General features: G+C 44.6%; 2 protein-coding genes and 1 non-coding gene across 6 annotated transcripts in view, besides 1 other annotated feature; 2 read left to right on the forward strand and 1 right to left on the reverse strand.

Annotated features, from left to right (window-relative positions):
- jing overlaps positions 1 to 26,613 on the forward strand; it is a 119,787-nt gene that overhangs the window by 87,315 nt on the left and 5,859 nt on the right. For 2 of the 4 annotated variants that reach the window (NM_136371.3, NM_001103729.2), the window contains exons 1-2: positions 21,167 to 21,578; positions 24,785 to 26,421. In NM_136371.3, the coding sequence (NP_610215.3) occupies positions 24,909 to 26,421 (1,513 nt within the window). In that variant the 5' untranslated portion in view covers positions 21,167 to 21,578; positions 24,785 to 24,908. Of the gene's footprint in view, positions 1 to 21,166; positions 21,579 to 24,447; positions 24,551 to 24,784; positions 26,422 to 26,613 lie in introns of those variants that run through there. The other 2 variants (NM_206027.3, NM_001103730.2) reach the window with 2 other exon arrangements.
- CG15233 (uncharacterized protein) lies at positions 10,724 to 11,658 on the reverse strand (the record flags this gene model as incomplete). The annotated part of the gene is made up of 3 exons (NM_136370.2): positions 10,724 to 11,304; positions 11,364 to 11,552; positions 11,607 to 11,658. 3 exons carry the CDS (start codon positions 11,656 to 11,658, stop codon positions 11,045 to 11,047), a joined length of 501 nt encoding a protein of 166 aa, NP_610214.2. The 3' UTR covers positions 10,724 to 11,044.
- Positions 19,730 to 20,299: a mobile genetic element.
- Positions 26,432 to 26,603, forward strand: sisRNA:CR46361 (stable intronic sequence RNA CR46361). Its single transcript, NR_163212.1, has one exon. It is a non-coding gene; the product is annotated as a stable intronic sequence RNA CR46361 (non-coding RNA).

Genomic DNA, 26,613 nt, shown 5'->3' on the forward strand with positions numbered 1-26,613 from the left:
CCAGCAAAATTCCAAAACATCCAGACAGTCAACTTTACTTTAAATGCTCAGCTATGTATTTGACCAATACAATCAACAAATTTATTTTTTAACCCACCCATATGAGCTTTCTACTGAGTTACTTAAATCAAAAATATTCCTATTTCGAAATTACCTAATTAATAGGGTGCTTAAACAATAATTACAAAGGACATATGGTTGGGCTCTTTAAAACGCATTTAAATTATAGTTCAAGAGGACTCTACCGGTTTTATTTACAATGTCTTCACAACGTTCCTTACTATTTCTGGAGTTGGGCATGGCAGACATTATTATTTCCAGTGTACGTCCCGACGTCCCTCAAAGCCGAAATCCGATTGAGGCTTCCGACGAACGACTTGGGAACATCGGATAGCCCGAGGACGAGGCAAAAAGAGTGCCAAAGGACTGCCTTAACAGCGTCTAAGCTGGCGCGGGTGTAATTGACAGCTGTTAGTTAACAGACAGCGACTAAGAGGCGGGTGGGGGCGGTGGATGTTTGTGCTCCTGGCCAGGCTGGTGGGTGGTGGGCGGTTGAGCTGTCGACGTCCTTGTCAACGGCCGCCAGCAGCGTGCGGATGTGTGGAGTGTTAATCAAAGCGTAGTTAATTGCTCCGCAGAAGGAGAGCAGAAAGAAGCAGAAGCAGTTCTGATTGGGATCTCATTGGGGGGCTGGTGGAGCAGTGGATCAGTTCGCGGGTGGGGTCGTTGGGATCCCTGTGTGTGTGCCCTTTGATTAACTTAGCCCCTTGATGCCGCTGTCATTATTGTTGCATGTCTAATTTGGCGAATGCTAAGTGCTAGGCAGGGTCGAGTTTGTTTTTTGTTCAGCTCGGGTCCACGGCGCCATGAAGTCTGTAAAAACAATAAATACTAATTAAAATGTATTTAAATGCAAATAGCCAACAAAAGAGTACACAGCCACATGCCGTTCTGGATGCTACGCCCTCCAACCCCACACATTTGTGGCTCAACCCCATGGAACCCATCTACTTCGAAAAGTTAAAGTATTTCTCAACCCACGAGCTTGTGTGTATTTTTGTATGTGAACTTGTTTCGTGTTCCCTGCTCACTCGCTTGCCCACAGGCGCCATCTAGCGGAAATGCTTCATAAAAACTTAATTGTCCGTGTAACACTTTTTTATAGTTTTACCCCCAAAGTCTTGTTCAACTTAAAGTGGCATGCAACACACATGGAAGCATTCTGATTGAAAGACTTTAATTTTGTTGGAACGGAGTAATGCCAATAGAGACTGTTTTTTAGTGAGTGAAAAAAGGGGAGCAACAATGCTTGTGGAAGATCGTTTCGGATGTCAGCAAACGGGGAATAAAATTGAACTAAGTGGAGTTATTTGCTTTAGTGTGAATAGAGTTGACTTAAGGGTTGCTTTGCATTATTAGAGGATTGGTGGTGTCAATTTCCCCATCGTTTTTTTTTTTGCAATACCTGCAATTTAATAATCTAATCAAGTTCATCTTTAATCACCCGACATAATAGTTTCTTCCCTTATTGCCGTTTGAGTTTGGTTCCCGAATGCAGCGCTTTCTAAAAGCGTTCTGAGCAGAAGAAAGCATGTTATGCTTATTATTTATTATCCATCTACACGTGTCGTAGTTTCCTCAGTTCACTGTCATAAAAGCAATATGTGGCACCATTGTAATCAGCAAATAGTGTGATGACTCCCCTTCCCCTCTTCCACCGTAAAAAAGAGCCGGCAACTTCGGCGACATCATCCATTCTCATCAGTCGCACTCGCAGCCCGTGACAAAAAGATTGCGACTGACAAAGGGAAATAGATTGAATTGCGTGCGAAATGCGTTTGCCGTGCGTCGGCTGCATCAATGGAACGTTTGTGCCTGCCCTCGCACCCCGTACGCTCGCCCGCAAGAGGGGAGGGGCACCCTGGCCACATTGTCTGCCCCTGTTTCCGCCGAGTCCTAAATGTTGAACGTGTAAGGCATTTAAAGTAATGAAGCGGAGGCTGGGCAACGGTGGCAGTTCAGGTTGGCTGGCTGGGTTGCTCGCAATATTAGTAACATTTGGGCGCTGACATGATTTGGCCAGGACAGTCATTCAATTCGGGCAGCCAATACATCAATATGTCGTCCAGTCAGTCACCCAAACGATCCGCCCAATGAGGCGGCAAACGGATGCAGGACCTGGATTAGGGCTGGACCGCAATCAGGATGAAAGGCTGCACCAGGAGCTGAGTATGAGATGGACTTGGAGTCGGAGTTGGTGGCCATAGTTGACTGCCTGCCGACATATGTGAGATATAGGCAGGCAGTGCGTTAATTTATGAGCGGAATTTAAATGGATCACCATCCGGCTGCAGACCAGCCTCCTCCGGCCACCCAGCCGTCCTTTTGCTCGCAAATTGGTAAGGCAAACAGTTCCAGACGCGCCATTGACATCAGGGAGCATCTGGAGGAGAAGGCCTTTGCCACTGGTGGGCCTTGATAAATGTTTGGCCTCACGGTGACTGGCTGTTTAGAGAGGAGGGTTTAGTCCAGCCTCCCCACCCATCCAAGGAGCTGTTTCGCCAAGACGAGCCCGTTTCGCAGGCGATTATGAGCAAAGTTTGGGTATTTATCAATTTAATGACTGAGGACTCGCCGTCGGCTGGCGTAATTTAAAGCGTTTAGATGGGATTTATATTGCGAATTTAAGTGTTACAGGGAAGTAAAGTGGTATTAATTTTCTTTATGGCTTATGGAAAGTTAGCGGTCCCAGCTCCGGTCCAAGTTAAATGATTCAGCCCACTTGAACTCTCCCGACAGCGATTCGATTCTCTCCCCTCTGACACTCGGCTCCATCTCCGGCTTATTGATTTGTTTCACTCATCCACTTGCCAATGTCACTGTCACCCCGTTATTGATGGAGCCATCAGCAGATCCAGCCCTCAACTGGCACCTGTTGGGATGTGGGAGCCGTCGCCGATACTGAGCAATCCTCTTGGCACCTTGGCGGCTTAAGCTCGCATCCAGTGAAGCCCATTCCCTGAGCTCAGGACTTGAACGCTTGGCTGCACTTCTCCTCTTCGAGTGATGTTTGGATTGGATTCCGTGTTTTTTGCCTGACAACATCCGCCTGGCCTGCACTCATCCCCTCTTCCGGATGCCGTACAAATGTCAGCATCATAAACCAATTTTTATAAAATTTTCCAATTTGTTTAGATAGATTTAAGCAGCAGCTCTGGGGTGGCACGAGCAAATCCTGACAAAGTAAACACCGATGGGCCAGGGGTTGGGTCTTAGGGAAGCCTCTTCTTGTGTTCCGAAAATGACGCGTGCTGTCATTTCTTTTTCTGGCTCATGACATGAGCACCCAATCCCATTCAGCTTTGTTCGCATGCCACCCCATCCGTCCTTCAGATGTTTGCCTTCTGCTCGCTGGGCGCTTGATAAATTGTTCAATCAACTTGTTTCGCAACTGATTTGGGCTGCGTCAATTTCCGAAAGTTGCTCGCAAGTTTTCTTCAGCGACGAGTGGACAGCAGCCAAATAAAGTTTATTAAACAGTCCAAGTGACCTGACCCGACAACTTTCTGCTCTCCAGCTATACAGCGATCCAGGTTTCCAGCTCTCAGACTGAAATGATTCTTCTGTTTAACTTTGTCCCTGTTCAAAGGACTTCCCGGCTTAAGAGGGACAGGTTGACCGGGTTGAGCGGGCTGAGTGGCAGTTCTCCCACCCACCATCCTCTTGGTTTTCCATTAACGCATCTTGTATAATGCATTTTGCACACCCTTTAACCCCATCCACACAAAGGCTGCTTAATTTCAAATTAGGGTGGCGTTTTCGTGCCATGTGCCGGGGGTTAAGGGTTCGCGCTTCGGCTCGGACTCGGATTCGGTCTCGGTCTGGGATTCAGATTCAGAATCAGAATAGGGCGGAGGGACTGTGTTTGTGATTTTCATTAATGGCATTTGGCACAATTGCAACCCGATCAACCCTTCAGCACACAAACTGCAATTACAGGACCTGACTTCGACTTCACCTGGGGGTGCAGCTGTAAGCCAGGCCCGGAAAGTTATCAAAAATCAACATGGATCCAGCCTGCTTTTCCCGCCAGATGCATCCGCATCTTTGCCGGCCTCCCCCACTTCAAGTCAATCTTCAGTATTTGCAATCAATTTAATTTCAATGACAGAGCATTTGCCTGGAGTTGGTGAATGGGGAGATGAGCGGACTGCAGCCGTTGATAGGCTGGATTCTGTGTAAATATGCAAATCGAAAATGCAAATTAGTTGAATTTTGATTTTGTCTCGAGTGAGATGAATGAATGAGAACAGAAGCGGCTTCTTGTCTCATCTCCTATTCTAGAACCACTGATGTGGAAGTGAAGTTCAAAAGTGGAGGGAATCGGTTGAGTGAAAGGAGAAGTAGGCTGGAATAGGATTAGGCTGCCTCAGGGATAAGCCCTTTAAGACTTTAAGGGAATCACATAGGGTATTCCAGCTTTAAAGTACCACAAATCTCAAACAGAAATGTGATTCAACTGGTGCTGATTACAGCGACGTACCACTCATGTATCAGCAGTCTTATACGACCGGAAAACAGTTCTTCTCCAAGGATTTCGGTATTCGGAATCTCTTTCAATACGCCTACACTAAAGAACATGAAGGTAGCATCAATGATAAGCCCAGCATTATTTTGAAACTTGATCGAACACTCTCATGAAATGGTTGGTGTTATCTGGCTGTACCCAGCTGTACATGTACGAATTCTTAACCTTGATATTAACGTCCCTGTTCTCAGTATTCATAGCCACCCCTTCAGCGAGACACTCGACATTCCGCACGCACTCCGCGAACAGATCAGTACCATTTCGTGCCAGGAGCCTTTTCATTGTTGTGCCGCGTAAGCTACTCTAAGCATCCATCGAAAAAAAACAACAAATGATTAAGCCGAACGCAGCCAAATGCATTCCTCAAATAACTCAAATATTTTTAAAATCTAAACACAACACACTCTCAACTCGAAGTTGAAGTTGAGGTCCCTGCAACCCTTGGTTGCGGCTGCCTGGCAACCCTGAATGTCCCTGGAAGAACCCCGGGACGAGCATTTGGCACACTACTATTATCATAATGCGCGCTCTTACTCGCTCTCATTATGTTGATTACACTGGCCTCGTTGGCTTTTCAGTTGCGGGGTGTGTGGCACGCGTGGTAGGGAAATCGCTGAGTTCAGGACTAGGAATGGGAGGGGGTAGAGGAGGGACAATAAGTCAGTTTCCCAGAAAGCAAATCAAGTTGGCCACCATTAAACGTGAAACCGGACCGAAGGGATCGTATTTATGTATGTAAGCTGATCTACATCCACCTAGATCCGAAACTAATCGATACACAATAATATGAAATATGTATGTAGTGTAAAAAGACAGTGTCCTTCAGCGCATCAGCTTTTGCCAAAGTCATTTATATTTAGGGAAGCTAAAAATTAGAAATTCATAAATTGACATTAAAGATTTATGGTATGGTAACCACGCTACCTCATGTAGCGATTGTATGTAACGAGTAATGAAACAGCATTAAAATTATTATTATTAGAGTCCTAAAGTAATGGCTATACAGATCTAAAAAAAAAGAACGCTTAGAGGCCATTTTTTGTAATGTTAATGCAGAGCACTGCAAGATCCTTCAGCAGAGAAAAGTGGCAACAGTGCGTATTCACCGCCGCATGAGGGAAAAGCCTGGGAAATGGACATGAAATGGAACGCCAAGCAGTAAATTAAGTGCCCGCTGGGAATTTTCTTTATCGAATTGTGCGGCTGTGTGCGTCTGTCTGCTCTGTCTCTGTCTCCCCAGCTCACTCTCTCTCCCTCTGTTTGCCTACCCGTCTACGTTTTGTGTTTTCAGTGCACTGAGAATAACTCCGTGCTTCTTTTACTATCCACATCTTATCACATTTCGTAAGAACTTAATCTCCATTTAAAAGTGTTCCTGTATTAGAATGGAGTTCCGACTGATTTCTTTTAAAAGACTTGATGATGCTCCCATTTAAAATATTTTTTAAAATTTTTTTATTTTGTAACGCCTACTGTTTTAACTCTGGCGGTCGTTGAAACTAAGATGTCTTACGATCCTGCTAGTGCCACAAAACTCGGTAGCAAATATTTGCCTAAGTGTAGAGCTCAGAAGATGAAGCCAGACCGCTTTCCTGGTGCGTTCGCCGTGCTTAAAGGTCTGTCCTTTCCCGTCCTTCCCCGTCCTTCACCGTCCTTGCCCCCGACCCTAGTCCCTCTCCTGATCGAATCGCCTTCCCCTCCCCCGACCAGTTCCCCTTTCCTGAGCTAACCCTTTCATTATGGGCTCAGTCGAGGGCGAAGACTGGGCTTTAAGTTCTTGCCATGTGAATTCATCAGGATATTCGTGTATTTTTTATTCGGAGTATCTGCCCCGGCAACACTTGGCCTCTCTTTTGTCCTCCGTTTACTTGTTGTTGCTCGGCGCACTGTATTGTTATGTTAATTTTTGATTATACGCAACCCCATTGCCCCATTGTTGTTGTTTTCATGTTGGCGGCAATGCGAGTGAGTGAATGAGTGACTGAGCGAGTGAGCAAATGGCACGAGCCCAGTCTTTCATATCTGCTGCTCACTAATTTGTGCGCGTGCCGACGGCTCAGGGTGCCCTGCCCTCCCCATCCGTATTGGACTACCCCCTTTTCAGCACTGCCGAAAATCGCATTTAAATAGTTCGGCCTGCCCCGTCTTGTCCCCGTTTGTCGACAGTCGTCTGTCTTTTGTGTCTGCTCACCGAGGGCGTCATGTTCTTCGCACGTCCACGTGCCGGGCATCGGTTTCAAGCTCGCCCCCAGCTCACCCACAAAGGGTTAGCCCCAACTCCTCCAATCTCCTTGGTCCGCACCGTACTGTAAAATTAAAAGTGTTGCGCTTAAGTGTTTTGTTGTGTTGGGTAGTTGTTGTAATTGTTGTAGTTGTTGTTGCTCTTGCCGCAAGCTTTAACTAATGTGTAAGACAAAAAGGAGCACGTCCACCAGATACCGGATTGTCCTAGGCGGAATCAGTGTCTGGCCTTTTGGGTAACGAAGGTAGCAGAAGGGGTGCACAACAATTACAATAGTCAATCAAGTTTGACTTGGGGCATCAGTTTAACTTTACTTTCGTTGCCCGAACGTCTAATGAATGAGAACATTTTGCGGTAACTCGAGCGACAACAGACACGGCTCACCTTCGAGGGATAAGGAAGCGGTGGTGAGGTCGGGTGAAGTTTCCATCTGCTACACCGCAGTTAAAGAGATTGTCGCCGGATAAGACCGCTCCCTTTGGAGGTTAATTAAACCCTAGCGAGGAGGCCACGTGTGCAGGATCGTCGGTAGGCGGTGGGCGGCTGATGAGGGAGTCGTGATGGTCTGGGCATTAATGAATATGTATTATAAGCGTTGAGGTGCTAATGGACACGACACGCCACACAATTTGGGCGCAGGGCAGTCCAGGGCAACAAAAGCGCTGCAGCCGCAAATTGCATTAGAAATGCAAACAAGTGGGCTGCCAGAACTCCAGCCCAAAACCACTCAAAGCCGGCATTCGGGGCCCCAACTAGCGGAAATGTTCGACATGGAAGCGGGCGCTAATTGAATATACAAAATGCCCAGTCAGGACCAGGATCAGCCGACCCCGTTGAACCCCATTGAACCCCGTTGAGCACGGACGTGGACGTCGATGTGCAGCTGGATGTGGACCACGTGTTAACCCTTCAGAAGTTGCCATTCTTGCCAAGCAATCCGACCGGCGTCCGTTCCACAGGGTTAGCTTCCGCCGAAGCTCCGAGGGGTTGCACGCCCAGTCTTCGAGAGTGAAGTTTCGCTCGGTGCAGATTCGGACATCGTGGGAGTTTTGACAGTTGGCGTGGCTCTCCCGCCCCCTTTTTATTGCACTCGCCACTTCCGCTCTTCCGCTCATTGGGTATGCAATATCTTGCCTTTCCCAAGTGGGTACTTTGCCTTCTCCAGTCAGTCTGAAAAAAATCAGAAATTAGTATTGTTAAACAACGTACTGTGGTACAAAACTGAAACTAAAACTTATCTTAAGGTTGTATCTTTATTAAAACTATCACTGAAATTGTACAAATCGCCTAACCGTAATGTTAGGGTATTCACAACTTCGTTATTATTAGTTACTTTTACTTAGCTTTCAACGTTGATGTTGTTTGTTGGCCTTTGTAAACTTTAATCCCATCTATATGCTTATTTAGATTGTTTCGCTGCCATGGGATTTCCCATCGAACAGCCTACCCTCGAGATGACTTTCTGACTAGCCCTTTTACCTTCCTGCGGCCAATGCCTTTTTCGTTTGCCAGCAGGAAATGTGTTAACTTCCCTTTGCGCACTGAAAGAAATCAATCCAGTGCGACTTTAAAACTAATTTTACTTTCTAATAACACCCAATAGTTCGAATATTTTAGCAGGATAAAAGAATTACAAGTAGAGTTCCCTACAAGCATGTCTAGACCATGCCATGGGCAACTTTGATTTTATACATTATATTGTACATTAGAATTAGGGTTGAAGCAAATAATATTTTGTGGGCGGAAAACAATTCCAGTTTCCAAGTTTTAAACAGTTTATCCCCTCGCTGACTAAGCCTGTTCCATTAAATTGGAATGTGCCAGCCGCATTGTTACCGATCCTTTTTCTCCGGATGTTACTTCTACTTTCACTGGCGGCGTTTATGACGGCGTTACTGTCGGTGTATCTCCTGCTCCTGCCACGTTGATATCTGCAGTTGTTATCTGGATTCTTTGGGCTGCAGTTTTCATTGCGGTTCGGCTTGGCTGGAGTTTGGAATTGGGATTGTGTTTGTGTTTGGCATCGGTTCGGCTTGGTTAATCGTTTGGGCTTGCGTGGGATTAACCAGTTTATGGGATGGGGTGTTTGGTAGTTGGACTGATGGGATTGGAGACTGGCTGTAGGATGTTCTATTGTTCTCGTTTTGATTGCAGCGTGCAGATGTCTGGTTTGTTCAGGTCGGAAAAGTGATTTTGGGGGAGTGCTTCGCATTTTAAAATTCCCTTTAAGTTATTTCTTGATAAGAAATCCACTAAGCTAGCAATTTTTTTTTTCTTTCAGGTACGTAGAGTCACCACTTCTAAATGAGCTGAAAATCTGCAATTCTATTATGATGAGTAGCAGCTTTCTATATTTTTTCCGTTTCATAATGATTTGGTTTGATAAACACCCCTAGATTTTATCGGAATAAAAGAAAAAGTTTTGTGGTTTACGCATGAAAGCAACAACAACAATTTCCGGTCTATGTCTGGAGCCCTCGTATTATGACAGCCAAACGATGAAAACGAAAGCAATCGCCTTGCACACCCCCCCCCCCCCATGTGTTGCCCAGGGGCGGAGGGAATGGGGTCTTTGTTTTCGTGGTTCCTATTCAGTATTTGGCATATGCAGACAGCCATCATGTTGCTGTTATTATTGGCTCCGCTCAATGGGGCCTGTGAATGAAATGTTTATTAGCCTGATTATTGCTCATAGACGAGCCGCCCATTCCAAGCTCCCCGTCCACTGGGAGAGACCCAGCTCCTCTTCAATTGATATTCCCATGGACTGCAAGTCAGTCGAGTCACGCACTTCCTGGACCACGCCCCCAATTGCAGCTGGGGGCAGGGCGAGTCCCACAGCTAAATTAGCAATTGTCACATTGCGACGAATGCATCGGCACACGGAAGAGGGGGCAATCCAAAAAGCCATCGGGGTGCAGGGAAACCGGAGAACCAGAAATTTTCCACTGCTTTTTACAGCTTCCCCCATCTGCTCCTCCGGAGTTGGGCAAACTGTGGACAGGCATTGAAAGCATCCCCTATTCACACCCCTCTCCAATCGGAGGGTTGGAAATTCGTTACAATTAGCACTCAAGATAAATGGGTTCGAAATGACAGGGGGAAAACAAAATGGAAAATAAGCATGGTTGAAAATAAAGAAACATTTATCAAGAAGGTTCCGGTAAATCTGAGAAAATTATGGTTCCTTTCTCAGAAGCGACCTTTCTAAATTGTCCTGGCGGACGCAGCACACACTCTGTAATGAATTGATAGTATTTCAATAGTTTAATGTGATTGAAACAACTTTAATCTCTCGGCTAATGAGCCATGTCGCTGTCCGATGTCCAACTTCTTTCGCCCGAAAATCGAAGACCCTCGCCCGCCCGCATGCTCCATTAGCGTCACACAATTTGTACCTACCGAAAAAAGAAATCCATCAGAAGGGGCCCCCACAATAAAATCCAATTCCAATGAAATTTTTCATCCCACCAAATTGAAAAAGCGAACAGAACGAGAAGAGCAAGCCAGAAACAAGAAGACAGCACAGCGGACGACGGACAAACAAATAGCCAGGCTCCGAATCCACTGCCTCGGATGGAACACAATAACCTGGGGAGCAGTGCGACGGTGGCGGGTCTACGGGACGTGGGGGAGAATCTCGAGAAGCCCTTTTTATGGTGCAACAAATCTCGAGCTGAATGAAAACGCCAGAGAAGCGGCGAGTGGACCAACGCAAAGTGGGAAACCGAACAAACAAGCAAGACCTCCGCCTTCATTCCTGAGGGGGTGGAGATGACTTCTCCATGGCGACGATGACGATGGCGTTGTGGCCATGTCTGTGCCATATTATTAAGTGTAGCCAGAAGCAATTAGGTGTAGATAAGTAAACAATAATGGTCTCAGTCACGTACCGCCGACCAACTCTGGGCTCTAGGCCTTTTCCCGGCCCAAGAGCTGGCATTTGGTGGTCAAATAGTTCAAAGCCGAAGGATATTCAACAAAGGACATCAATTTTTCGTTTCAGCCATTTGTAGTTTAGACCTAGCTTGCTAGGTCTCTTCAATTATGTAGCTGTTTGCCAATCTAAGCGAATAGAGCTTCAGTACTTCCTCCTAAGGTGGAACTGTCTTCGCTTTGAACTTGGTTAGCATCGTGACATTTGAGGATAAAAAAAAACATAGTATTCAACGAGAATTCAATGAATACTTTACACATTTAACTACTGTCAATGCTCAAATAAGTTCTGTACCGCATCCTGCCCAAACTTTCTGAGTCAAGTAGATCGACTCGGTTAGCATGGCAAACATTCCCAGAAGAGACACCACCATCCGGGGCTTGAGAGGTGGTGTTGACTTGTTCGAGCATTGGCAGTGCTCAATGCAGTCCTTGCATCTCCTGACAGGTAGCTTCTCCTTATTGAAGATACCTGGATTAAGGGCCAACTGGCAGCCAATCGAGGGCGAATACAGGCAGCAAAACGTCTCGATGTAACCTGCAGGAGGAAAGTATTGAGAGGGCTTGTGGTTTCAGATGAAGATCTACAAACTGAACTTATTTCTAATGGGAACGGCGTGCATGCTGAAAATGGGGTGTTAAAACCCTTTAGGTCCGAGTGGTAATCTTCCTCCGGCACCACCCACTGATGGACGTAAGCACCTGGAGCGCAGTAAAACCCCGTTAAGTTTGTCTTACAGTGAAACTTCCAATGAGCGTTGCAGTCAATGCACTGACAAAATGTACCTGATGGATCAGCCAAAGGTCATATGGCACACAAGTTATAAAGAAACCACTTACCTGGCATCAAGAGCAAGACAATAGCTAGGGTATTTAATGCTCCAGATGACATATCAATTCAAAGCAGAGCTCAAATTTTACTGTTTGTATTGATGTCAAAAAATATGAAATGTGTTTCGAAAATAATTAATGAAACCCAGTTTGCTAGTCGAGCGCAATACTCTTGAATCTAAACATGTACATTTTCATCTCCAACTCCTCTCAAGAGGCAGCGATCATGCGGAGTGCACGGATGTAATTAACGACATCTGAATGACGTTTGCATATTTCAGAGGCAGCATCGAATAAATTCAGCTGATCTTTAATGAATTCTCCCTCAGATGGCGAAATTCCCTGAATTCGATGCTCATTATGCTACGTGGGTTGGCATCGGTCAAAGATTCTTGGAAATCGTCGCTGAAAATGAGCATTCAGTTATCAGAGGAAACCAAAAGCCTACATCAATAACGAGGTACTTTTGCCGTACGAGACCTTGGGTACCTAAATGCCTTCTGAAAACCTCCATACTGATCTTTAAGAATAGGATTTTCCAGTCCAAAACACTTGGTCCAACCATTGCAAACTGACTATTGTAATTTTCTGTCCCAAGCATTGATTGAAAATGAAAGCGTATCTGAAGAAAGCCTTTCTGATATATGTGATGCATTTGTCAACCAAATTATCGAATACGTTTCGATCCAATGTATTCCATTGAAAAAGTATCTTGCTTGTTTCGACGGAGACACCAAAGATGTCACTTCTACGAATGCAGCTCAAATTAGCCCCGACTTTGATTTAATTGCAGCACTTGCTGTGGCACGCCTGCCAGAAAGTATTGGTTCTCCGGTGACTGGCAGTCGTTTGAATTTGAATTGCAGAATCTGCCACACTGGCTCTGCATCGTCATTGTTATTCAAATGCTGCCATTAATACTTCTCTGGCAATTGAAAGTGCCCGACGACGAGAGGAGCACGAGTGCATGTGAGTCATCTGCATGTGTGGGTGTGGGTCTATGGGCACAAGTCATGTGTGAGTGCTCCTTCGAGCTGTATCCGATCCCCAGTTCTCCTGGGTTTCGTTTCCAGCATTCATATGCAAATGCTGGTGACTTCTCCCATGTAGCTGGGAAGTTGAGTGCCTGGGTGACCGGTTTTCCATATCCTTTTCTCACTCCTATATCGTCCGGCGACTCTTCGAGGTCCTTTCGGAAATATACAATAATATAGAAAAATGAAGTTTTGAATTTATCTCCCCCTTCTTAGTCAGTCTGCCCACAACTCCGCCTCTGTTCTGCGGTATTAATGGAAAATTGTAACACAAAAGTTCTACCTCTACCCAGCACTGAATACCCCACGATTGCATCTCCCGCGTGGAGGGTGCGGAGTTATAGTTGGTGGCAAACAAAAAGGGAAAAATTGAAATCAAAATCATTTGTAAGTCTGAGAAGACCCGAGGAGAAACCCCGCATGACAGCAGCAGCAACAAAGCGGCAACAGCAACAATGACACCAGGCAACATCAATAATAGGGAACACCAACAGCAATAACTATCACCATCGGGCACACATCATCGTCGTCATCCCCCAAAATGGTATTGAATTTCAGTTGCCATTGCCTACCCCACTCCGGTCTCCAAGCCCTCTTTGTTTTTCCTCGGCTCTAGGGGCACAAAATGAATTTATCAGCTGGACCCATCGCCAGTGCGGTTCTTCGACTGGTTCCATTTCCAATTCGAGGAACGAGAATTGTGGAATCTTTGGACCGCTCCGCCGTCTATTAACATTTAATGTTAATGGAATTGTCTGCGAACGCAGCAGGTCGGGGTCGCCACTCCAATAAAATGCGGAATGCCCATAAAGTCCCAATCAAATTGCTTCGGATTTTCTGGCCCACTAACTAATCCCGAACTCCAGTGGCATACACGCACTAATCTCGAATCCCAAAGATCCCCCAACTCCCAGCAAGCTTTAATTAACCCCACAAAGGGTGGCCAGAACAACACACTAGTTTTGTGAGGATACGGTTCCGAACCGCAAACCCCCCAAAAATCCGGCTGACACTCGATCCAGTGCACCTGTCGCCTGCCTTCTTGGCCTACAGTTAGCCTCTCTCGCATATGGATTAGAGACACGGGTGTGAGTGTGGCACGATGCACTCTGTTGCAAGATTCAAGGTGACGGGAGCATGGCGAACAAACAGAATACGCAGTTACGCTGAGAGAAAAATAATAGTACTGACTTCGCTTTCGAATAAATGAACTGAGAAGTCAAAACTCTTTGGTAAAGTCTTGTTAGCTTCAGACTAGAGATATTTCTCTGAGTGCCGAACAGCTCCGCACAAATATTTTCACAAGCAATAAGGCAACAAACAAAACCAGGTAGACGAAGTGAAGCCGCAACAGACAGAATGCAGAATAAGTGAGTGGGAGCCTTTGGCAGAGATAAATACGGAGGCAGACTGGCTAAAGCCAGCAACAGGACAATTAAATTATGCAGGATTTTTCAGTCCTGCGCTAGTCCTTATTCCGCCCGGAAATAGTACTGCAAGAACCCCGACTGCTAGAAGTTCTGTGAACTTGAGAGCAAAAGAATGTGGCCAAGATTTTGAGCAAATTGATTTTAAATAAATTAAAACTTAAACATTGACATTGTGTCAGCCCCAAATGTTGCATTTGTCAGGAATTTTGTCGACTTCTCTTGAAATGAGCTTGAATGTGGCTTAGGCACACTGAAAATAATTATTTATCCCCCTGGCAATGCGTAAGTATATTATACGTTGTGTATGTGTGTGCTGGGGAAGTTAATGGTTTACCATATGGCTTAACTTGTGGCAAATAGATACAACCGAAAGACCTGTTGCATTTTTCAATAAATATGTTGCGTTGAATGTGTCATTGTTACGCAAAAACTAAAGATTTCTTATATTAATAACTTTAATATATAAATATGGGTATGCGGACCAGCTCTACATTGCCACACGTCTTTTTTTCCTTGCGTAGCTAATTTTTCCGATCCCCTCTGGCAATCCAATTTGTAAGTCCACCAGTTCCTTCGCCCTGCCCTCTCCTGTAATGATAAATCATCTTTTGTGTTCCCGCTTTGTTTTCTCCGATTTGGTAACCGATTTCTCGGCTCTTTGTACGGATGCCTCTAGAGGCATTCGGTGCCAGAACTGGGATTCGGTTTCAAGTTGGGTCTTCTTCATCTTGACTGGGCATTCGAAAATTTCAAAGTAATTTCATGATTGTTCCGAGCGCACGCATTTTGATTGATACTTTAGCACTACTTAAAGGCCATCGGCCTGCTCCCTCCGTTCCGTGTCTGAGTTCCAGCGAAACAGATTGCCGGGCGAAATGCATTTCTGTAGATTCATCAATCTTTATCGTTTTCCCCTCGGAGCGGCTTAGTCATCCAAAAAGTTTATTTCCTGCTGCGCTTCGAAATGCCCAATTCCTGTGGCGCTCATTACTTCCACGGCAGGATAGGTTCGCCAGGCAGGTGGGAGGTAGAAGGTGGGCGGTTCGATTGTTCGACGGGGGGCGTGGCCCATGTCCGGGCCGCCACTTGTCGCGGCGTCGACTTCAACTTCGGTTTGAGTTCGAATTCGAGTTCGGATTCTTGCTCATTTCGTATGCCGTTAGGCGGCCCAATGTAATTATTCAATACATTTTACGTGCCCAGCAAGCCAAACATCTCGCCCCAGCCACGCCCACGACACGCCCCCGTTCACCGCCCTCCTATGTTGACCAAAAAACGTGTGAGAGCCGCAGTTGGTCTCTTTCACTTCGGCTTCATTAGAATATGTTTGTATATGGGATGTGTCATTGACTTGTTCCGCCTGACCAGCCCCATCTGTGTTCCGGGCCGTCCTTCGGCTCCTTCTCCACTTGCTGGCTTCCGCTTCCTCTTGCCGCTTTCGGCGCACTTTTGCAATTTATTAAACATTTTATTGCGCCCCAAGGCGTACTTCTGCGCAAGTAAACGGCTCCACACAAAAAGAACTACGGGTAGAGGTGAAAAGTGGGAGAATGAGACCGCATTCTAAGTAGCAGAACAATTAGAGGTGGGACGAAATGCAAAACGATTCTGGGCCAGGTGGCCACACATAACCCCCTCAGTACAAAGTAACCACCCTTTTAGCCCAACCCGACCAAAGAGTACATTTGGTGGTGATGGACGGGAGAATAGAAAGATTATAGATGGGGATATCAGGGAGAGAAATTTGCAAATCAGTGGATTTATTGTAGTGGACCTACTTCAAGACTTAACGAATTGATTACTCCTAGAAAAACCAGTTTCATTAAAATGATTGCACGCCTTTCGCTAGCTATCTAGCTACTGATTATAAACTTACTCAATCTATTTTAACTATTGAATATTTAAATTAGAATTTTATCCTTTTTTGCGACCAATCGAAGAGAATTCAATTTACAAAACATGTTTCACATATTGGTCAAAAAGGTCGTACCGTCGAATAACTGTTTTAATACCAGATAGATATAATATAATAATATGTATGTTACATTAGCTCTTCAGCAAACGAAGTATGTAGACATGTGCGGACTGATAGAAGGATTCAATGATCCAAACATTTAAGGGGTCGGGCTTTTGAATATAATGAGTTGTATAAAACATTTGTCTTATAATTTTCATACGCTCGTTATTGTTACTTATTGTTATTGTTATTGTGCGCGAAACAAAGGGAGGGTTAATCAAATAACTACAATAGATCAGATCAGCACCCTTCTGGACAACAATACGCAATTCATAGGTGTCGCCTTTTTCGACACTTTTCCCAAATAATTTCTAATCAAACTTCACACTCGAACGAGAACTGGTAAAAAGCGCAGCGAGTGCAAGCCAAACAACGAGCACACACACTCGCGCGTGATAGGGAGAAAATTGATTGTTGGACAGATTGACGGAGCGAGCGAGACAGTCGATAGGAAAGAACTACCAACAATGTCAAAACAAATGTAACAGCACAGTCTGCAAGAGGTTTGGAAGGGTGGTGAAGAGGGGTCTAAAATGGGGTTGGGGAGCCAGCGGCTCGACAGCAACGCGTCCTCAACGCTGCCCGCAGCTGTGATTTGGTGTTGTTGTACTTCTATTTGTTCCCGCCAAACAAGCGACCTCTCTCACTCACTCTCTCTCACTCTTTCGCCACCCAGCCTTTCTACTTTCTCTCTCGCACAAATGGACCCGCGGCACTAAGAACATACATACATACGTATGTACATATGTTTGTTCGTAAGTTCGGAGTATGTTTCCCGAGTAGCTAATGGAATATATTCCGAATTGACATAATGCCGATGCAAAAGCAACAACAAACATCGGTTACATCTATCTTGCAACGTTGCGGCAACTGTTTGGCCAGCTTAAGCGACATTTTGTGTATCGGATGCAGGCTGGCATTGGTTATAACCAAATATTGATAGACACATGCATATATACATATATATATATATATACATACATAATTAACCAATCGGATCGACGAACTTTCACTAACAAGTTTGTGAAGATATGAGGCCAATAACTAAATGTACCTGTTTAGAGGAACATCAAACGATCGCGTTCTGATCTAATAGAACTTTATAATAATTTTGCGAAAAAAAAGGTTTCGCTGGTCGGCATTACCAAGCTACGGAAATAGAAATAGTGGTCTATTATCAGAGTACCAGTAACCTTTTAGATGGAATGGGTATACTAGATTCATTAGAAAGTACGTATTCATTCGTGTATACATATGAGGATCACTGTCCGGTCGTTATAGCCATGTCCATCTGTCGACCGTATGAACAAGCAGCACAAAACCTCCAAAACTTTACAAAAATATTTTATTATTTTTTTAACGGATGAGAAATTAAATTAAATGAACATTTTCAGGTGTTTTATTAAACCCCTAACGTAATAGTATAGTGTAGTTCTGTTGATCAATCAATCAGATCCACACATTTACCATACGAGGCAATTTAGAACTAGAGGCATTTCTTTAATGGTTAAAATTTCCAATAGATGCAGATTTTAATTCTTTAGCAGGGTAAGTTATACATATATAAGTATAAGTAAGTATAAAAAGTATTAGGCTTTGTTCTTGATATTAATAAAAATAATAAAAACTTATAAGATTAATATCTAAACAAAGAGTCATATTGTTCTTACTACCTTAACCCCCCCACTGATCTGTACAGCCTTTTTTTTATTGTGGCAGATGGTGGTTTGAGCTGTACCGATTCGTCTACGAGCCAACAACTTTTAATTTACGAGCGGACACAGTAGTCATTTATTTTGCTGCGTATTGTTCAGAGCTCTCGCGGACGATTTGAAAAGTATCCCTCCGGGGTAGGCCAACCGACAGGGTATCAATTATTCGGCTCATGCGGACTTTTTCTGTTGTTTTTCGATCTGTTCGACTCGGTCTATTGCTGCTGGTGATAATCCCTGGCCCTGGCCCTCTTTCACTCTCGGCCACACCTCAGGACCACGTCCAGTTCCAGTTCCAGTTTTAAGTCCTAGTCCAGCTCCAGGTCCAGGTCCTCGTCCTGGTCCCCGGGTCTTTGTCGAGGAAGGAGCAAGGCGAAGCCAAATTGCGTGTGCAAACATAGCTGAGCTGCAGCTTCATTAGCGAGGGTTGCTCAGGACAAACACAGGCACACAGTCTGGTGTGTACGGCAAACATGTGTGAGCACTGGCGTTTTATTATTATTTTCTTTATTGTTTAGCGCGTTATAATTGGGGTGCCGTCAGGGGGTCCAGTCAGGCAGAATATTCATATGCTTGTATGTGAGTGAAGGTACACACAACTAAGTACACAGTGTATGCACTCTCCCGGAAGACCTATATTCTGTTTACTCGGCTCTAATAACGATGCAAGTGGAGTCTGAATAGTCCGGCCTGTGTAGTCGCAAATGGCTAAGAGTTGTTGTTTCTGGGAGAAATAAACAAAGCTATACTATAAGTCCTTTCCCTTCGCCTCTTCTTTAAGGACTATGTAATGAATGGAGAGACATTTAACGTGGCTTATCAAATTAAAGCCGTTTTTGGAAGTTATAGCTAAGTTGGATAATCACCACTTAAAGCATGTATGTATGGCCAAATTGAAGTACTGTTGATACCACAATACCAGTCTGCTTTTGGGAACTTCAAGTTTCTGCAACGACTTTGTACCTAAAAAAGAGCACTTTCGTTTCTCTAATTGTTTGCCACTTATAAACGTCAATGCCTACCGAAAAGGATAAATGTAATTCAACATATTGTCCGGCTTGTTACTGTGTGCGTTTGGAATATTTGAAAGAGATTGAATAGCTGTGTGTATGTCAACCCGCACTAAGGACGTCCAATGCGTTAATTAAATAAACTGTAATTCCATTTATCACGGCTAATGAAGAACGGCGGGCGATTTGCAAAATAGTTTACGCAGAAGGAGTCAAATTAGCATATATGTTACAACCGAACCCTTATCAAATGCTAAGTAATAGATGCAGGTACTAGCCATAACTCATGCGTACGTCACCCACAAGCTCTACAGCCAACCATTCAACCACCCACAGCCCCAGCCACATACGCAAACCCAACTCGGCTGTCAAAAACAGTTTATAACGCCTGGAATTATGCCACACATAAATCAAAATTGACGCGAAAACAAATATGGTGACATGTAGGGTTTGATGCGGAACTAGGAGATCCGTTTCCGTTTCCTCTCGACTCCTTCTGGCAAGTTGGATTGCTAAAAATGTGTTAAATTTATGCAGATTACCAAAAGTGCTGGAAACGATACCTACCTAATCAAACTTTTTCAGTTGAAGAATGGTAAAAACCCGTAAAGGTTAGGTTACTTCAAACCACCGACTTTCCGAAGTCAAGGCAATTTACATAAGCACCTTGGACATGGTATTCCCTGGATATTCTCGTAACCCGAAGATTCGATCCTAATGTTTTATGCTAAATTGGAAATCGGTTTTATCGATAAAGCCAGAAGAAAATGTCCCTAAACACATTACAGGAAGAGGATAGCACCAACTGAAATCCAAAACGGAAGGATTGTTCTTAAATTACTGAATTAATTACCGGAAATTTATAATATATAAAATTAGGATGCTTATCACAGTCTTACAAACAACAGGGATGATGAGGGCAAGAAAACAAGAAAGAATGCGGTAGTCGAGTTCCCCGACAATCAGATACCCTTTACTCAGCTAGTTTAAATTCGAACGGGAAATTTCATAATTTTTCTGGCATATCGATAGATATGGGAGAATAAAATGAGAAAAAATTTTAAAATTGTTCCAAAGTGTGGGCGTGACCGTTTCGGCGGCTTTAGGGCGTTAAAGTGGGAGTGGCAAAAATTTGTATTGCAAATCGATAAAAATTTACAAGACTAATAGAATTAAAAAAAAAAATCGAAAATTGGTTCAAAAGTGTGGGTGTGGCAGTTTTATGCGGGTTGAGTGTGTTAGAGTGGGCGTTGCATCATGGGTCAACCAACTTGCGTCTTTCTCTCTAGAATATGTATGCTAAATATTAACCTTCTAGCTTTTATAGTTCCTGAGATCTCGACGATCATACGGGCAGACGGACAGTCGGACAGACGGACATTGCTAGATCGACTCGGCTATTGATCCTGATCAAGAATGTATACATATATATATATATATACTTTATATATAGTCGTAAACGCTCCCTTCAGACTGTTACATACTTTTAAACGAATCTATAATAGTATAGTATACGAGTACCGGGTATAATTAGCAAGTTTTATCATGTATAAATAGTATAACAGTGATAGTAGAATGTTGGATACATGTCTTAAAATTTAGGTTGCCTCTAACATTATCCTCACAAAAATTGCAGTTTGTGAACTGCTTATAAAAATTCTGACATTTCACATATATAAGTTTTTGAATGGGTATTAGTCGCTGTCTACACACTTTAAAATGTGCATTCTGCTTCGAAACGAAATTGCATAGATTAACCATAGATTATACCAAACTTGATCCTGTTTACGCACAGCCTCCGATTAAATCGCCAGAAGCACAGAAGCAATCATTAAAAGTCACTGGCAAATTTAGGCGACTCATTTTGCAGGGATTTATTCGAGGAATTAAATATTTTTTCACGCCCGCCGGGCCGAGTTAGGACGTCCAAATAATTAGATAAACATTTAAGCTCGCCGAGGCAGGCAGCGAAAAGGAGAAGAAAGTAAAATGAGGCGAAGTTGTCGGCGGGCGGGAGGATGTTCTCTGGGAGGGGGAGGAGTACGTGACCATAACCATAACATGAACTGCTGCCACCAACCTCAGCCCCGCCCACCGCCCAACGCCTTCGCTCCCGTTTGCGGGTTCAAAGCGGAGAGACGACGACAAACAGGAAATATTTAACGTGCCAACAACAAAAGTGAAATATAAATAAAAATAATAATAATAATGGGCTGAAACGTAGGGAGCGCAGCGAGAGTGAGAGCGAAAGAGAGCGCTTTCGCTCTTTCAGAAAATGCCCTTTTGGATTCCCAATATTATACAGGGAATATCCCGCTCGGTCGGTTTTCCCGTTGTTCCTTGTGAAGAAGCCAGGTTTTTAGGCCATTTTCTCTCCGACATTTGAACGCGACGGACGCGCCTGCAGAAAGCGGACTGCAGCAGAATTGAAGATAAAGTTAAATATACAGATACGGTTCGGTTCGGCTTCGGTTTCGGTGTATTGGTGGGAATTTCTTCTGCTGCCGCCTCTTTTTTGGATAAATGGATATTTATGCTTCGCGTGCCCGCTCGTAGAAACAGAAACGTCAGTGTGCGCGCGTGTGTTTGTGTGGATAATTAAAGCAGCAACGATTTCGAGTACGAAATGCTTTAAGACCGAGATTAAAGTTGAAGGTCGGTCGTTGTTGTTGTTGCGTTCGTCTGTGTTTGTGTGTGCATGTGTGTGGAAAAGCGGACAGGAAAACGGATCGGAATCGGATCGCCTGCCTGGGAACACGCATAGCGTTAGCGTTGAACGTTAGTATACCGACGAAGGCTGAAGTCGTTAAGCCAAAGAATACGAATACGCCAGCAAAATAAAAGTAATCGTGCATTGCTCCCTCTCTGCTGCTGCGCATGTTTCTCTGCCGCCTCGCTGCTGCAGCGCTGCCTCGGCCTGCATTTTTAGTTTCGCCCGACTATTACAGCATGCTTTACATTCCGTTTACATCACGTGTTAAATAACTGCTGGCTGTCACTGTTCGCTGTTCGCGACCGTGTGTGTGTAATTGTGTGCAATTGTTGTTGTTTGCCCAAGCAAATATGCAATGATTTTTGCGCCACCCCCAACCCCCATGCCATCTCTCCCCCTGCAACCAGTGCCTTCTTCATTCATGCCTTGCGTGTATGTGTGTGTGTGTTGGATACACACCCCCACATCCGACCCACGCACACAAACACACGACAAAGGCAACTTCTGGCGGATGAGGAAGCCGCTTTCGGTGTGTGCGTGTGTATCTAATGGGATTTTCTAATAAAATTTAAATTGTTGCCGCTTTTGCCGTGCGGCGTTCGTTCTATGAATTTAATATGACCCCTGTGTGTGTGAATAGGGGCCATAAAGCTTTGCTTATGGCTGGAAAATTAAATAGAGTGCATAATTTAAGCATCAACTTTGCGTTGAATGCATAATAAACGGCTGCAATTGAAAGGCGCCGTCTACCAAAGGACTACTGCATAAATATCGGATAACTTATACTCGGGCTCAGTGCCACCAGATTCACAATTTGCAACGGACGAAGGGAATGTAAGTCCCTGGAAATGGCCGTCGGCAAACAGAAAGTGTCTGATTATGTCGTTCAAAATGTTAGCTATATTAACTGCCAGTCAACGATACAATGTGTAGTTTAAAGCTGTCACGATTTTCGCAGTGCGTCTGTCAATTAATGAGCTTTTCAAATATATAAATATTAGTTCCCCGAAAAAATTTCAACAGTAAGGGATGCATACGGGTGATTTAAAATTACTTAAAAGAAATCATTCTGCTTAAATTTATATGCTTTAAACCAACATTACGTGATTTCAAATTTAAAAAATAATAGTGAATACCACTTTACGATAGCAGAGCTCTCAATTAAACCCTACTGTTTTAAAACAAGTGAGTGTGTACACACATATACTGATGGTATTGATGTTTGTTTATAAAACGTACTCCATATTAAACATTACTTGACTACGTGTCCCTCAATTTGTTGTTAGAAATTAAACGAAATTTGAGTCCAACAGATTTCTGTGTCATATTTGAGTATGAATCCGCATCTGTAAAAAAAAAGCAGCGCTAAATGCACGAAAACAAAAATGGTCGGGGTCGTCCACCCCATTAAAAAATTACACAAATGCAGGAGAAAAATGGACGTAATAGGCTTATCACAAAAGCAGTTTGGTCGTCGTAATCTGTGGTATCTCCCGGGGTAGGCAAACATAAAATAAAATGTGTTTTCATTTCATGAGTTTTCTTTTTGTTGTGCTTTGTACATAGATCTAAAATTTGAGTAGGTAGAACTTGGATGTGATTAAAAATGTTTCACGGAAGGCCGACGGAAAATACAAAACCCTGAAAATCGCTGTCCACAAAGATTTCGGGTCTAGAATCCAAGCTCGACTAAACGATTTATTTTAACGATCGAGTAAAGCGTCTCTATAGCTAAAGATTAAAAAAAATATTTTTTACATATTTGTTTGCAATTGCAACTTCTACATATGTACATATGTGAAAGACAATATGTAGAAAGCACGCTTGCTTCGTTTTAGTTATTCAATTGATGGATAAATGGCATTGTATTTATTCTGCACTTATGTATTGTATATTTAAAGTTTTTAGCGTTTTAAATTCATTTTTTAATAAGCTTGTAAACTTTTGCGTGTTCCAAAAGTGAAAAAGTATCATCTATTTGTATATCTTTTCGAGCACCAAAATAGCAGACCGAATTCAAAAATACCCTTTTTGTGTAACCAGAGGATTTTTTGTATACTTGCCGACGTTTATCCCGTTTCACATGTACATGTGTTTAACCGAAACCGCACAAACACACACGCGACTTGGGGCTACCTGAAACTGAAATTTTCCCGCATTAGATTGCGGCCCTTGCCTTCCATGCTTCGTCTTCTTCTTCTTCTTTCTCATCGTTGTTTCTGTAAATAAAGAAAGATGTGGAGAGGGAGTTTTTTCTTCCTTTACGTTCGCTCTTTCTTCCAGTTTTTTTTGTTTACTTTTTATTACTTTTCATGTTCTCTTCCACGAAAATTAGTGCGAAACAGAAACGAATTGCTTAGCGTTTATCGACCCGTTTTGTGTTCTCTTATTCTGTTGCGCTCTTCTCCTTCTCTTGTTCGCTCTCTTGAAACAATAATTTCCCTATTTCTCGTGTAAAATGAATACATGTTTTTTACAGTTATTCAAAATTAAAATATTTTGTATCACAAACACGGAGTAAATCGATTATTTTAAGATTAATTTTAAAAATGTTTTGCGCGCATGTTGTTGAATTTAATTTCGCAGCTGAATGCCTTGTGAGTTCTCTTATTCTCTTTAGCTCTTCTCCTTCTCTTGTTCGGTCTCTTGCAACCATATTTTCCTTATTTCTCGTGTAAAATGAATATATGTTTTTTTACAGTTTCTCTAAATTAAAATAATTTCTATCACATCATCGAGTAAATCGATTTTTTAAAGATTAATTTTAAAATTGTTGCTTGCGCGCCTCTTATTGAATTTAGTTTCATAGCTGCTTGCCTTTTACTGCGGGTTGTTTTGGGAAATTTATCAGCTGTTAGCCGCGCTGTTAGAGGTAACAGCGCTTGCGACGGACATTCTCTAACACAGCCGGGAAATAAACATCCAAGAATAATTTGAGTGGCCTTCCAACACTGCCAGGCAAATAAACAATCAAAGAAAAAAAGATATAAAAAGGCGTGTAAAAAAAGACAAAAGCATAAACAAAAACATATTAAAGGTGCAATGCAATGTAATTGCCGAGTTGGTGAATTAAAATTACCAGGCAATAGTCCTCCTACAAACGATTCAATCTACTTCCCCTTCCCTTGGCCCGCGTCCAAAAGGTGTGGCTGTAACCGAGGCAGCTATAACCACAGTAGGGGCCAGCGAAATCCCTCAGAGTATCAGTAGTGTAGCCCCAGCACAAGATAACACCCGTATACTTATCAACTTCCCCTTCTCCTTTTTGCAGCGGCGTTGCCACCTCACTGAGCTGCGCGGATTCCAGCACGGGCTCCAGTGAGGATGCGTCCGATCCCGGCTCCCCGTACAGTGCGCACTCGCAACTGAGCGACCCGCCCGACCCGCTGGCCAAAATGCCGCCACACATCCTTGGAAGCGCCAGCGGAAGCAGCTCGACAGCGGCCGCCTCTCCGCCCACCAGCAGCGCCAGCCAGACGCCTCCATCGCCAGCCATCCACCACAGTCATCTTAGCCAGCACAACGCAACCAGCGCCATGTCCAAGCCGACGACGCCTCAGCGCCACGGCAACCCCAGCCTCCTTCCCACGCTCCAGTGGCCGTGGAACACCAGCCTGGGCAGCACCTCCACTGCCGTGCCCGCCGCCTCGGCCAACAAAAACAAGCGGACGGCGGCCGGATCTGGAGCGGCATTAGGATTGAGCGGTGAAGGGTCCTGTTTAACCGGTGGAGGAGCCGCGTCGGCTAAGAAAGCGCGCAGCGATTTGCCCGGCTCCTTTGACGCAAGCAAAAGACTGAAAGTGGCCGCTATGGAGGAGTCACAGACCAAGATTACCGGTTTTTTTAAATCCCAAATGAAGCCGTCTCCTGGCGGCGGTAAGCTATCGCCGCAGCCCGGCCAGCAAAGCAATCCGGCCAACACGCTGACCATGAGCACGCCCGCAACTACCGCCTCGCTGAACAAGTACTTCAATATCCTGTCGCAGCTGAAAGAGCAGAAGGCCCAACAGCAACAACAGCAGCAGCAGGCATCCAAGACCTTGCCCACTCCAGCTCCAGTCGCCCCAGTCCCATCTGCGCCCCCTGTCGCGCCCGTGGTCGTCACTCCCAGTCCCAGTTTGCCCGTCCCGGCGCTGAAAAAGATCGAACGCAGCAACAAGCAGCCTGCCAAGATAGCGCAGGTGGCACCCAATCTGCGCAAGACGCCCAGCAGTGGATCTTCAGGCAGCTCCTCGTCGTCCTCGTCTAGCTCCTCAAATGGCTCGAATACGGGAAAATCGCCAACGAAGAAACACGTGGCCATCGCACCCAGGACGCCGGAGATGAAACAGCAGCAGCAGCAGGGAAAGGCGGCCATGGTCTACCGACCGCCAGTAACAAGCACCGCTTTGAAGCAAAAGCAGATCTCACCACCCGCCCCCGTTGCGGCCCACACACCCGCCCCAGCGCCAGCATTAAATCCAACGCCCGCCCCCGCCAATCCCACGCTTTACCAGCTGCCCGTACAGCTTCCTAATCTAGTCCAGCTTCCGCCTCAGCTGGCGGCTGCCGCCAATATTATGCAGCTTAATAACGTGGCCAAAGCTGCAGTGGCTGCGGCGGCCACCAACAACGCGGCCGCGCAAGCGGCACAGGCTGCTCAGGCAGCTGCTGCCCAGTACTTCCTGAACGGCACTGTCTTTAAGCTGCAACAGGTGACTACGGCCACGACGACGACGGCCACCACGGCCACAGCAGCGGCGGCCCCAGCTGGCAATCCCTTTGGACTGCTTAACTTAGCCACGGCGGGCAATCCCTTTGGCTTACCCAATGCCAATGGGCAATTCCCCATTGAAGCCATTCCGGGAGCTGGAAGCTATCTCCATCATCAGCTGCTTTTGGCCAGACAGAACAACATGAGTTTAAACGGTAAGTATAGTATATTTTTAGTTTAATTAAATGAACTCCGAAAGTAGGAATAGCTAAGCTTCTAGTTCGACATAACTTGCAGAGGCATAAAACACTAAAGAACTCGAAAAAGTCGGTCAATAAGCTTGCGTTTCCTTACAGATCGGACGGCTTTGATTCTCGGAGTTTTCGCTTATGCTTACTTTTCCATTA

This window comes from Drosophila melanogaster, chromosome 2R, assembly GCF_000001215.4.
Source record: "Drosophila melanogaster chromosome 2R".
NCBI lineage: Eukaryota > Metazoa > Arthropoda > Insecta > Diptera > Drosophilidae > Drosophila > Drosophila melanogaster.